Source organism: Salvelinus fontinalis, chromosome 14, assembly GCF_029448725.1.
Source record: "Salvelinus fontinalis isolate EN_2023a chromosome 14, ASM2944872v1, whole genome shotgun sequence".
NCBI lineage: Eukaryota > Metazoa > Chordata > Actinopteri > Salmoniformes > Salmonidae > Salvelinus > Salvelinus fontinalis.
The window spans coordinates 34,228,527-34,241,566 of record NC_074678.1 but is presented as its reverse complement, the minus strand read 5'-3'; the positions used below and the strand labels follow the sequence as shown (position 1 = coordinate 34,241,566).

The window sequence follows — 13,040 nt, the reverse complement described above, 5'->3', positions numbered from 1 at the left end:
AAAAAATTCCTTAGAATAACCATGAATGAATGACACATGCACAATAGGCAGATGGATCTGAAAAGTCGGACTTTATTTATGTATATAATATGCACTTGATCATTTGTTTGGTTTATTTCAATTAGATAGGTTTTGTTCTTTATAAACAGGCACCTTCTACATTATACAAACATGAGGGGAAACTACTTCATTCATATAACATGTATATGGTTAACAGAAAAATAAAGAACAATAAACATACAAAAATTGTTTATATACAGCATGTAAAAAATAGCCTTGAATAATGAGGCATTTACGTGTAAATACCATGCTCCATGAGCTCTGATGATTTGATCACGTGGATTGATGGTCCAATGAGCCAAAAGGCCTGGACCCAGAGATAGCACATTGGAAGTCATTTGTAGTGGAGGATATTAAGTGCCAGAGATGGGGAACGGGAAATGACTTTGGTTTGTGGTTTGCTCATAGAGGCACTTTTCACAAAACAATATACCTTATCATAACAGACTTATAATGATTGACTGCAAATCACCTTGTCAGGTGTGAGTGTGTGTATTTGGATCTTGCTCTGTCAAAATACATGAATCTAGAATACATTGTGGCAATAATCTACTTCGATTAGACAATACGTCCAAATGCAACATTTCCAATCAACATTTTAAACTGTGAACAATGTTGTGGATCTACAATGAATTGCAATGAGTTTTTGGCTAACAAGTAAATTTGGTCTTGGAGACATTGATGTTCCATTTAACGGTGCAAAATAGAAACAATCAATGATTGTCTGTGGTCACATAAGGCTGTGCTCATATGAGAAACATTACGAAAACAAAAATACTCATTACAAAACAAATATCTTAAACATATTCAGACTTGGCTTATGAATCACAAAACAATTAAAGAAGGTGCACCAATACACTGATTGTAATTAAGCAAAAAGGTGATTAAATGATTTTGGGGAAAAAGCAACTGCCATATCAAACAAAAAAAGTACAACTTCAGAACCAGTCAAACTGTTGAGAGAAGTGATAATATATAACAATATGAATGTAAAATAGAACAGTAATAACAGCTTTAAAAGTAACAGGTATCATAGTCAAACCTTGTTCTTTAACAGTGGTGACTTACTAAGGTGGTTGGCTTGGTGGTGTCAAGCATATTCATCGTATTGTACACACCATAGTGAAACCCCTATGGTGAAAGACCATCTATAGAGAGACATAGTGCAACATCCAATTATGCCTTTCTCTTTCATCTGGTATTTCATCAGTCACCATATATTATTTTGTATCCATAAACGTACCATAAATGTTAAACTCTTCAGTAACACAGATTCTCCTGACACAGAAACACCACAGCCACAACTTACTAACATCCCTCCCAGGGTGTGGGGGAGTACAGAGGCTACACTGTAACAGAAGCAAGAATGAAAAAGAATACAGTGACTTATATGACAACTATTTACACCACAGTTTAGCTTAGAACCAAATATTGAAGAGATGTATCTATGTTTTTAGCTTGTGTGTATCTTTCTAAGCACACGACGACAGCCCCTCAAAATAGCCTCACCACATCCTACTAAGAAACATTCCAGAATACAAATCCTACGTTTTTACTTAAAGAACACAACTTAACATAAGTGAACGGACCCATCATATAAAAAGTAGAGTTCATTTTCAAAGAAACATTAGTATGTCATTGGCAGGTCTACATAAAACAAAGTGAATGAAAACGATAAAATGTTAAATGAGCAAATATGTCCTTCAAAAATGTCAAAAATAAGGCTCAGCCAAAAGAAACGGCCCAAAAGGGATGACAAAAAGAAGCAGATTAAGCCAAATTAAGAATATCCAATGTCGATTCTGTCTGGGTGCCTTCTTGAACAGTCCATTTTCCTTACATGACATGATAACTGTTTGGCTCTGGTTCCTTATTTGATTTCTGATGATCAGTCACTTTCAAACTGTCCAAGGTACTCAAAACAGTTTTTGGTTTTAGTTAGCAATGCTCAAACCAGACTATACACTCTATCTTTAAGTGCACAATGGAAGAAAAGCATGTAACAATGAAGTGTAAAAGTGATTACTGTAACCAGAGAGACGATAAGACAAAAACAAATTATGAAAGAAGTGACGGATAAGAGTTTAAGTGTTGTAGTTTAACTACAAAGATCAACAACATGTTTAAGAGTTGGGCGCTTTAAGAGAGTCCTCATTTATACAAACACCTGCATGTTGCCATGCTGATGCTGCTGGGGGTTCTGTTGTGTCTGCTGGGACTGCGGCTGCTCTGGAATATGTGTGTGGCGGGGAGGCGGCAGTGCATGGGGGTTCCCCAGGGGGGTGGGGCTGGTGGTGACGTCAGACCAGTCTGAGTTGGAGTGGGGGGAGGAGGAGGACCAGGGGTCAGGGGACTCGGGGGAGGGGGTGAGGTACGGGTGCTCACTGGGCGGGTGAGCCGGGTGCCCCGGGGTGGTGCCCTCCGAGCCAGCGGTGGCGTAGCTGTGCTGAGAGGGAGGGGTGGGGTACTTATCCACGGGGCTCTGGATAGCCTGATATGGAGGGAGCTGCTGGCGGGACTGGCCATCATGCACCATGCCGTGGCTGTGGGCCAGGCTGTGAGAGTGGGGGAGGCTGTGGGACAGGCTGTGCTGGAGGCCCACGCCGGGCATCTGGTACATCATGCCCTGGGTGCAGTGCAGGTGAGTAGGACCCTGTTGAGAGCGGGGCTGGCCCTGGTTTTGCCCCTGTGACTGCACCTGCCCAGGCTGGGGCTGCTTCAGCAGGGCCTGCCCGCCCCCGGGTGCCATCATCTGGAAGGTAACGATGGGAGGCAGTTGCTCGCGGCTCATGGTGACATTCATGGGGGTGAGCAGGCCTTGGCCGTGGTGCTGGGAAATACCAGAATGGCCGTTACCCATCTGCTGGGGGAGGAGGCTGAACATGTGGCCGCCGTATCCATGCTTCAAACCCAGCCAGCTCTGCTGTTGGCCCAGCATGTGGCTGACGGGAGGCAGCAGGGGCCTAGAGGAGGGGCTGCTCAGGAGAGGAGGAGAGTTGGCCGTGTTGGATGCCACGGCAGCATCTCCTGTGTACGAGTGTGGAGACTCCAGGGAGTCCACAGGAGACATGGTGACTGAGCTCTCTGACAGCCCTCCTGCAGCTTTAGTGCCGTTGCCATTGGCTCCTCCAACAGCTCCCACTGCAGGCCCTTCTCCTCCTGTTGGCTTCTTCCTCCGCTTAGCCTTCATGTCTTTCAGCTCTTTGGCTGTACCCCCGCCCGAACCTCCAACCTTCCCCCCTCCCCGCCTGCTCTTCTTGCCCTGGGGCCCGGGCCGCATGCCCATGTAGCCCGCTCCGTTGCCCCCACAGACCCGGGAGTGTCCCACTCCCCCGCCCATGTGGTTGGGGCCGTTGTGAGGGCTGTGGACCAGGTTGTACTGATCGAGCAGACGTACAATGTCGTGATGCATGCGCTCCTGTGCGGTGTCACGGGGCAGCCGGTCCAGGTGGTCTGTGATGTCCCTATTAGAGTAGTGGTCCAGCAGAACCTGGGCCGCCTCAAAACTACCCTCTCTCGCTGCCAGGAACAATGGGGTCTCCTCCTGGATGAACACAACAGGCAAAACAACCCATGAAGACATGTAAATGTGCAAAGCTAATAAAAAATGATACTAAAGTGATAGAATATGGGACAAAGCTTGACATAAAAGCTACGTTTGAGGTAGGAAAACTCGTGCAAAACAGGACGGGGATGTGAAATACAAACCTTGTTGTCCTGCATGTCTCTGTTGGCTCCATTCTTCAGCAGCACTAGGGTGGCCTCCACATTGTTCACAGCAGCTGCCCAGTGCAGGGCAGACTTACCTGAGAGAGAAAGAAAGAGAGAGAGAGAGAAAGTGAGAGAAAGAGAGAAAGAGAGAGAGAGAGAGAGAGAGAGAGAGAGAGAGAGAGAGAGAGAGAGAGAGAGAGAGAAAGAATACTGGTCATTGAGACAAATATGCAAAATTGCTCTGTTATGGTTCTTGAGCAATAGCATGACGGAAATGCAAATGACAAAACCGCAACGCAAACTAAAGACCCAGCTCTAATCGTACTATAATGGTAATTGTACTCCATTCCCATTCGTTTCCCTATTTCTTGCTCTGTATGGCACCACTCAGTGAGAATTTCCTATGATTTCCTATGTATAGTATTACTGAACAGTTAGTCTCAGTTTAGGACAAGTCTCTCATCCCAATGTGATTAACTGTATAAAATAATGTAAAAACATACAGGGGTCTTTACAACCTTTTCTAGCATGAGAGCAACATTTTTTTTAAGCTTTCAATTTGGCACATTCTTCTCTTCTCCCCTACAACTCTTCCCCAGGTCCTTAGTATACAATAGAAAGTAGTGCACTATGTTTTCTGCCAATATACCTGGTAAAATAATGGGCCCATAGGGGACCCTATCAAATCTGGTATTTTTTCCCAAATGCAGTTTCATATTTTCCCAAATTATGTTCTCAGTTTTATTTTTCCTGGTTTGAGATTTAGTTCGTTTTTCACTCAAAATTACAATTGTTCATTGAGAAACAATGAAATTGGATGTTCTGAGTCCATGTCAATGCTTAAATCACACCGGAAGACACGTTTTGGGGTCTGAAAGAAAACTAACACATTTAAATATTTTGATTTATTTCCCCTTTAATTGCACATCTAACGAGTGAGGAATGTTCCATCTAATGTGCCGGTCTAGCGATGGTTCTGTACTGCCGATGCTAATTTCATTGCAAAGTTAGCAAATAACAATAGATACAAAATATATACTTAAGCCTGGTAAGCCTACTTTGCAGCTAACTTTTAATTGAGGATTTGGGGAAAGTATTTCGGTCAACCCACAAGATAGTTGTCACATCAACTGGCTACACACGGAGTGATAGACAAAAGCACACAACACACAGACAGACAGACAGGGGCAATATTGCTGGAAACTAATTGGCAGATATTGTGTTAGATTTGGCTATTTAAGCCAATAGTGGCTAACCAGGGGTGGGATAATGTCAGTGTTGCATTGATTAGATAGTAGCTGGGACCCTGCGGTGTCTGATACTTGTGTGATTTGTTGATGATAGTTTGAGGTGGAGCACGTGAAAAATTCCATGTACTTTGAGATTTTTTCCCCGAGCTACTCATAGGTGGGCTGCGAACTACTGGTAGCTCACGATCAACCTGTTAGAGACCCTTGATATACAATATACATGTAAAAACAATGCCAGGGCTCACCGTGGTCGTCGACAGCATTGATGTCCGCGTGGCAGTGGACCAGTTCCTCCACCATGCCCTCCACAGCCAGCCTGGCAGCCAGGATCAGAGGTGTGGTGCCATCGTTCATCCTGGCATCCAACTCGGTGGCCCGGTTACGGATCAGGATCTGAGAACGGAACAGAGTGTTAACTCAATAAGCTCAATATGATTTTTCAACCTTTGCCCATGCGAGCACAGTACCAGCACTAGTTAATCTACTGCTCTAATAAGAGTGTCTTTCAAGCCTCTTACCTGGAACACTCCCTGGGCATCGGCTGCCACAGCAGCGTGGAGAGGTGTGCGACCCATGTTGTCGTGAGCATTGGCATCTGCCCCAGCATCCAGCAGCCTTTTGGCGGCATCGGCCCGGGCGTAGCGAGCAGCCAGGTGGAGTGCCGTCTCACCGGTGCGATCTGTCTGGGCTATGAGTGTTGCACCCTGGGTGATGAGGTCTGAGATGACGTTGGGTCCCGGCTCATCTCCCCCACTCTCCTCTTCCTCCTCTGCCTGCAGGCCGCAATCAGACGCCCCTCCGTTTCGTAGAGAAGCCAGCATCAGGGGGGTAAAGCCATCTGGAAGAGAATTTTCCAATTTGGTTCAGAGTAACAAATTATACAGTTACACCAAGGGCAATCAGTCAGGTATCCTTATACTTGATTGACAACAATCCTAATCAACCTTAAACTCTACCTGGTCCTTTGACATTGACATCAAGGCAGTCTGCTTCCAGATCAGCCTGTGGTGGAGTGAGAGAGATGTCAGCAGCCTTGTGGTGTTGTAAAGTCCACTCCCGTCGGTCCACTCCTCCATCCACACCCAGTGGCAGCAGGGGCTTGTCCTCAGTCTGGGGGAGAGGAGATGTTGAGATACTAACTGAATACATCATGCTGGTATGCAACTGGTGAGCCTTCTGACCCAAAATGTCTCTCTCCTTTCTCATTCTCACCCTTGGTTTCTTGGGCGGAGCCTCCTCTTCCATCCATCTCTGGCCTCCGTCCATCATCCCTCCATCCTGGGTCTTGAAGTTCCTGCAGGGAGGAGAGGAAGAAGAGGACAGGGTGTGGATCAGGAGAATGAGGCTCTACATTATGGTACATTGGTCAAACATTTTTCTCAGTTCAGTACCAGTTTGAACATACGGTATTGTATGGAGGTACACTATTTGTCTTCATTCCCAGTATAGTGCCGAAATGTAATATAAACAAAAAAAGCACAACATGTGAAGTTGCTGGTCTCATGTTTCATGAGCTGAAATAAAAGTTATGGACATCGAACATGATTGCATTTTATTGATGGCAATTTGAATGCACAGAGAAACCATGACGAGATCCTGAGGACCATTGTTGTGCCATTCATCCACCGCCATCACCTCATGTTTCAGCATGATAATGCACAGATCTATGTCACAAGGATCTGAACACAATTCCTGTAAGCTGAAAATGTCCCAGTTCTTCCATGGCCTGCGTACTCACCAGAGATGTCACCCAATGTGCATGTTTGGGATGCTCTGGATTGACGTGTACGACAGTGTTTCAGTTCCCGCCAATATCCAGCAACTTAGCACAGCCATTGAAGAGAAGTAGGTCAACATTCCACGTGCCACAATCATCAGCCTGATCAACTCTATATGAAGGAGATGTGTCGCACTACATGAGGCAAACGGTGGTCACACCAGATACTTACTGGTTTTCTGATCCACACCCCCACTTTTTTTAAAGGGTATCTATGACCAACAGATGCATATTTTGTTTATTTTTTAAATTTATTTTACCTTTATTTAACTATGAAAATTCAGTTCAGAACAAATTCTTATTTTCAATGAAGGCCTAGGAACAGTGAATTAACTGCCTTGTTCAGGGGCAAAACGACAGATTTGTACCTTGTCAGCTCGGAGATTTGAACTTGCAACCTGCTAGTCCAACGCTCTATCCACTAGGCTACCCTGCCGCTACCCTGCCGGCGACTATCTGTATACAGAGTCATGTGAAATCAATAGATTAGGGCCTATTGAATTTATTTCAATTGACTGATTTCCTTATATGAACTGTAACTCAGTAAAATCTTTGAAATTGTCGTATGTTGCGTTTATATTTAGTTCAGTATATACAGTGCATTCGGAAAGTATTCAGACCCCTTTACTTTTTCCACATTTTGTTACATTACAGCCTTATTCTAAAATGGATTAAAAATATATATATATTATCCTATTAGTCTACACACAATACCCCATAATGACAAAGCGAAAACAATTTTTTTTTAATTTGTTGCAAAACCAAAACAGGAATACCTTATTTACATAAGTATTCGGACCCTTTGCTATGAGACTTGAAATTGAAATTTATTGGAGTCCACCATGAATCCATCATGATTAGACATGATTAGAAAGGCACCCACCTGTCTATATAAGGTCCCACAGTTGACAATGCATGTCAAATCAAAAACCAAGCCATGAGGTCGAAGGTATTGTCCGTAGATCTCCGAGACAGGATTGTGTCGAGGGACAGATCTGGGGAAGGGTACCAAAACATGTCTGCAGCATTGAAGGTCCCCAAGAACACAGTGGCCTCCATCATTCTTAAATGGAAGAAGTTTGGAACCACCAAGAACCTTCCTAGAGCTGGCCACCCGGCCATACTGAGCAATTGGGGGAGAAGGGCCTTGGTCAGGGAGGTGACCAAGAACCCGATGGTCACTCTGACAGAGCTTCAGGGTTCCTCTGTGGAGATGGGAAACCTTCCAGAAGGACAACCATCTCTGCAGCACACCACCAATCAGGCCTTTATGGTAGAGTGGCCAGACGGAAGCCACTCCTCAGTAACATGACAGTCCGCTTGGAGTTTTGCCAAAAGGCACCTGAAGGACTCTCAGACCATGAGAAACAAGATTCTCTGGTCTGATGAAACCAAGATTTAACTATTTGAACTTAAAGCGTCACGTCTGGTTGAAACCTGGCATCATGCTATGGAGATGCTTTTCAGCGGCAGGGACTGGGAGACTAGTCAGGATCAAGGGAAAGACGAACGGCGTAAAGTACAGAGAGATCCTTGATGAAAACCTGCTCCTGAGCACTCAGGACCTCAGACTGGGGCAAAGGTTCACCATCCAACAGGCCTTTTGTTAGGCCGTCAATGTAAATAAGAATTTGTTCTTAACTGACTTGCCTAGTTAAATAATGGTTCAATACATTTTTTTAACAACCCTAAGCACACAACCAAAACAACATGTCCTTGAGTGGTCCAACCAGAGCCCGGACTTGAACCCGATCGAACATCTCTGGAAAGACCTGAAAATAGCTGTGCAGCGACGCTCCCCATCCAACCTGACAGAGCTTGAGAGGATCTGCAGAGAATAATGGGAGAAATTCCCCAAATACAAGTATGCCAAGCTTACCCAAGAAGACTTGAGGCTGTAATCGCTGCCAAAGGTGCTTCAATGAAGTGAAGGGTCTGAATACTTAAGTAAATGTGATTTCATTTTTCTTTTTAAATATACAAATATGCTAAAATGTATGGGGTATTGTGTGTAGATTGATGAGGAAAAAACAAATTTAATACATTTTAAAATAAGGCTGTAAAGTAACAGAATGTGGAAAAATTCAAGGGGTCTGAATACTTTTCGAATGCACTGTATATATAGACCATACGCAGGCCCTGGTCAAAAGTAGTGCACTGTACAGGGAATAGGGTGCCATTTCGGACACAACCTCTGTCTTTTCTACACTCACTTCATGCCGAAGTCGTCCTGGCCCAGGGGCTCTCTCCTCTTGTCGTCTTTCTTGGCCAAGAAGCCATCGGGGAGCCAGAGGATGCCGTGTTTGCGTTTCCTCTTGGCGGCCAGCACACCCAGCACCAGGATGAGCAGGATGATGACAGCTGCTCCCACAGCCAGGTACAGCATGAAGGGGGGCTTCTGGGGGTCCATATGGTCACCTGGAGGAGGAGACATGGAGCTCTTAACTAGGTGACGCTATCTGAAATGGGCTCTGCATTCAGAGCATGAGTAACGGAGCAAAGTGTCAATTTTTACCAAAGAACATGATAAGTAAGTTTAATCAGGTCTGTAGTCAAAGATAATGAAGTGTGTGCTGATGTAACATTACCATTAGGGTGGTTTAGAGGTGTCACAATGGGAAAAAGTAGAGGGACTTACTGTCGACAGAGACCACAGGGTAGGGCAGCGCAGACTTCAGGTACTCTGCAGCTATGAAAGATGCAGCCAGCTCTGTGCTGGAGAAACAGTCCATGGAGCTCTCAGCACACTCTCGGTTATCGATCTCCAGGTAAACCTTAGACCTGCAACAAACACACACAGGCTTACTTCACAACATGGAGGACTATACACACGTAATCTTATCTAGCAGTGAAAGAGAGAGAGACAGTCAGGATAAAGACATCTCCTTACCCGATAACCTCCTTGTCCAGCTCCCGTTTGCCTCTACGTTTCATTGTAGCAGACTGTCCTTCAATGGCGTTGTCGTGCTCCAGGCCATAGTAAGGATACACCATGAGTTTCTGCTGGGCGTCCATCTTGACACGGAGGTTGGTGTGCAGCAGGGTTCCCAGGGAGCGCAGGAAGCCTCTTACGTCTCCCAGCAGCTCCTCAGGCTGCAGTAACACTACGATCACCAGCGTGCCGTCAACCACCTTGGCAGGGGTGTCCTCAGAGCAGTCCAGGCCATCCCAGCCACATGCCTCTGTGTTACAGCTCTTGTCACAGATCTTGTTGGCATAGTGGTCCGCACAGTAGTCATCATACCTGTAGATAGGAAAGGGGAGAGGGAGGGGTTAGGGAATTTAGAAGACACTAGGAGTTCCTATGGGTTAAAAAGCATTTAAATCTGAATTTATTGTATACATTTTCTTGTTATAATCTTAATAATCTCTTAATAAGACATATACACTCAGTGGCCAGTTTATTAGGTTCACAATAATGGCTCGCTCCTACAGCCAGTGAGTCACTTGGCCGTGGCTTGTTATATAAAGCAGACAGGCATCAAGACATTCAGTTACTGTTCGATTGAACGTTAGAATGGGCAAAACGGGTGATCAACAACACTGGACAATTGAGGAGTGGAAAAACACTGCCTGGTCCGATGAATCCCAGTTCTTGTTGCGTCATGCTGATGGCTGATGAGTCAGGATTTGGCGTAAGCAGCATGAGTCCATGGCCCCATCCCACCTGGTGTCAACAGTACAGGCTGGTGGCGGTGGTGTAATGGTTTGGGGAATGTTTTCCTGACACACGTTAAGGTTCCTTGATACCAATTGAGCAACATTTCCATGCCCTGAAGAATTCAAGCTGTTCTGGTGGCAAAGGGGGGTTTGACCCGGTACTAGATGGGTGTACCTAATAAACATGTGTATTGATGTGTTTATGTTGTTAACAACTGTTGTACATACTTGCAGTAGGACTTTGTGCTCTCTTGACACTCAAAGCTGTCGAAGAGGCAGCCAGAGTTGTCACACTCGTGGTCACAGCGGCCGTTGCGGAACAGCTCCCAGCAGGGCACGGAGGCGGTGCAGTTGAACCATGGCCGGCGCCAATGTAGAGAACAGTCCCCTCCGTCCCACTGGCACTCATGGTTGTTGCACTGCGGGTCACACACCTTATCCCCGGACCGCTGCTCACACTCTACATAAGGGCAGGAGGGGGTGCGGGGGGACTGGTCGAAGATGACATTCTCACAGTGCCTGCCTGAGAAGTGGGCTGGGCAGCGACAGCTGTACTGGTATGGGTTGTGTGGGTCCTTCATACAGGTGCCTCCATTCAAACAGGGCCGGTTCTGGCAGCTGTGGACGGTCTCACAGCGCGACCCACTGAAGCCTGGCTGGCAACGGCAGTGCAGATGACCACCCTGAGAATCCTGGCAGTGCCCACCGTTCTGACAACGCAGCTGGGCACAGTTGTAGCCCTCTACCTCTCCACAGTTGAAGCCAGTGAAACTCTGAGTAAAAAGATGAGACAGAGAAGGCGTCAGACATGTGAACTGACTGGCTGGACAGACACCTGTGGACCGGGTTTTACATTCATAACATACATTCCTGCAGTTGACTAGTCAGAAAACCTGTGAGAATGTTTGGTCTCTTCCTAGAACACTGCTGTTTCTCAGTCATACCTGAACTATGTTGTCTCACCCTCTGAAGCAAAGGTAAGAATAAGGAGGAGAATGGTTAGTATTTAGGAAAACAAGCCAGTAGTGAAAGAATAGACACTCAGCCACTCACTCCATAGCTACATTTGAGGTAAATACAATGTTATACAGCACAATACAATATCAATGGGGCTGCCAATCCATTCAAAATAAAGAGATAAAGATCAGCAAGCTGGTACATGGAATAATTAGAAACACAGCGGTCTGGCAATTGGAAAACCAACATTGTAAAAGGGTAGAGTAACATTATAATGACTTACTGGTTGACAGGTGCATGAGTATCCATGCACTGAGCTCATGTTCATGGAACAGGTGCCACTGTTATGGCACGGCTTAGACTGGCACAGATCCACCATGGACTCACAGAGGCGTCCTAAAAAAGAGACAGATGTCATGTTACACAGCATGAGTGTGGGGTAAGCTAGATAACAGTTGTTGATGTGTCTTATAACATATACAGAGGGGTGTAGTTCTCTACCTGTGTAGCCTAGGCGACAGCGGCACTGGTAGTCGTTGACCAGCTGCACACAGTCCAGGCTGCCAGGAGAGTGACAGGGTCCAGAGAGACACTCATTGACGTCCCCCTCACAGTGCTCCCCAGCGAAGCCAGGGGGGCAGGAGCAGGTGTAGCGGCCCACCCCATCCATACACTGGCCCCCGTTCAGACAGCGAGGCCCCCAGGAGCCAGGCTTGGGAGCACAGTCGTCCATGTTCACCTCACACTGAACACCTAGAGGGGGAGAGGAGAGAGAGGAAAGAGAGAGGCAAGAGAGAGGGGAAAGAGAGAGGGGAAAGAGAGAGGGGAAAGAGAGAGGGGAAAGAGAGAGGAGAAAGAGAGAGGGGAAAGAGAGAGGAGAAAGAGAGAGGGGAAAGAGAGAGGGGAAAGAGAGAGGGGAAAGAGAGAGGAAAGACCATTGGTTGAGAGGTCAGGGTTGTAGTTGTACATTAAGTAAAACCAATGTGCCAGAAAACAAGAGAGCGAAAGAGATAGATAAAACAAGAAATAATCTTCTGGTATCTGCTTACCATGTGTACCAGGTGGGCAGGCGCAGGAGAAGCGGTTGATGAGGTTGATGCAGGTTCCTCCATGACGACAAGGGTTAGAGTGACACTCATCCAAGTCATACTCACAGTTCACCCCCTGGTAGCCAGCCTTGCACTGGAACAGAGACACATTGTTAGATGTTCACACACACACACACACACGCACACGCACACGCACACGCACGCACACACAAAACTTACCATACACTCATATGTGCCCTGGTAGTCCATGCAGGTGGCTCCGTTGCGGCAGGGGTTGGACTGGCACTCGTCCACAGTCTTGTCACAGTAGCTGCCTGTGTAGCCAGGCTGGCACTGACACTGGTGGGCATTACCGACGTTCACACAGCACCCCATGTGCTTACACACCATCTCCACTGAAATACCTGACAGAGACACACACACACAACATATTAGCCATAATCAGCATGGTTTACTTAAGCAATATGGCCCGAGGAGGTATGGTATATGGCCAATATATCACAGCTAAGGACTGTTCATAACCACGACGCAATGTGGAGTGCCTGGACACAGCCCTTAGCCGTGGTATTTTGGCTA

At 46.2% G+C, this 13,040-nt stretch overlaps 1 protein-coding gene across 1 annotated transcript in view; it reads right to left on the bottom strand.

Moving 5' to 3' along the window:
* Positions 1–52: 52 nt before the first annotated feature.
* notch2 (notch receptor 2) overlaps positions 53–13,040 on the bottom strand; it is a 55,951-nt gene continuing 42,963 nt past the window's right edge. The window contains exons 21-34 of the mRNA XM_055861495.1: positions 12,684–12,868; positions 12,465–12,597; positions 11,917–12,168; positions 11,699–11,811; positions 10,687–11,231; positions 9,689–10,042; positions 9,437–9,579; positions 9,012–9,216; positions 6,234–6,315; positions 5,978–6,131; positions 5,540–5,859; positions 5,267–5,414; positions 3,769–3,866; positions 53–3,604 (exon numbers count right to left, since the gene is read on the bottom strand). Coding sequence (XP_055717470.1) covers positions 2,216–3,604; positions 3,769–3,866; positions 5,267–5,414; positions 5,540–5,859; positions 5,978–6,131; positions 6,234–6,315; positions 9,012–9,216; positions 9,437–9,579; positions 9,689–10,042; positions 10,687–11,231; positions 11,699–11,811; positions 11,917–12,168; positions 12,465–12,597; positions 12,684–12,868 — 4,121 coding nt within the window. The 3' untranslated portion in view covers positions 53–2,215. The remainder of the gene's footprint in view (positions 3,605–3,768; positions 3,867–5,266; positions 5,415–5,539; positions 5,860–5,977; positions 6,132–6,233; positions 6,316–9,011; positions 9,217–9,436; positions 9,580–9,688; positions 10,043–10,686; positions 11,232–11,698; positions 11,812–11,916; positions 12,169–12,464; positions 12,598–12,683; positions 12,869–13,040) is intronic.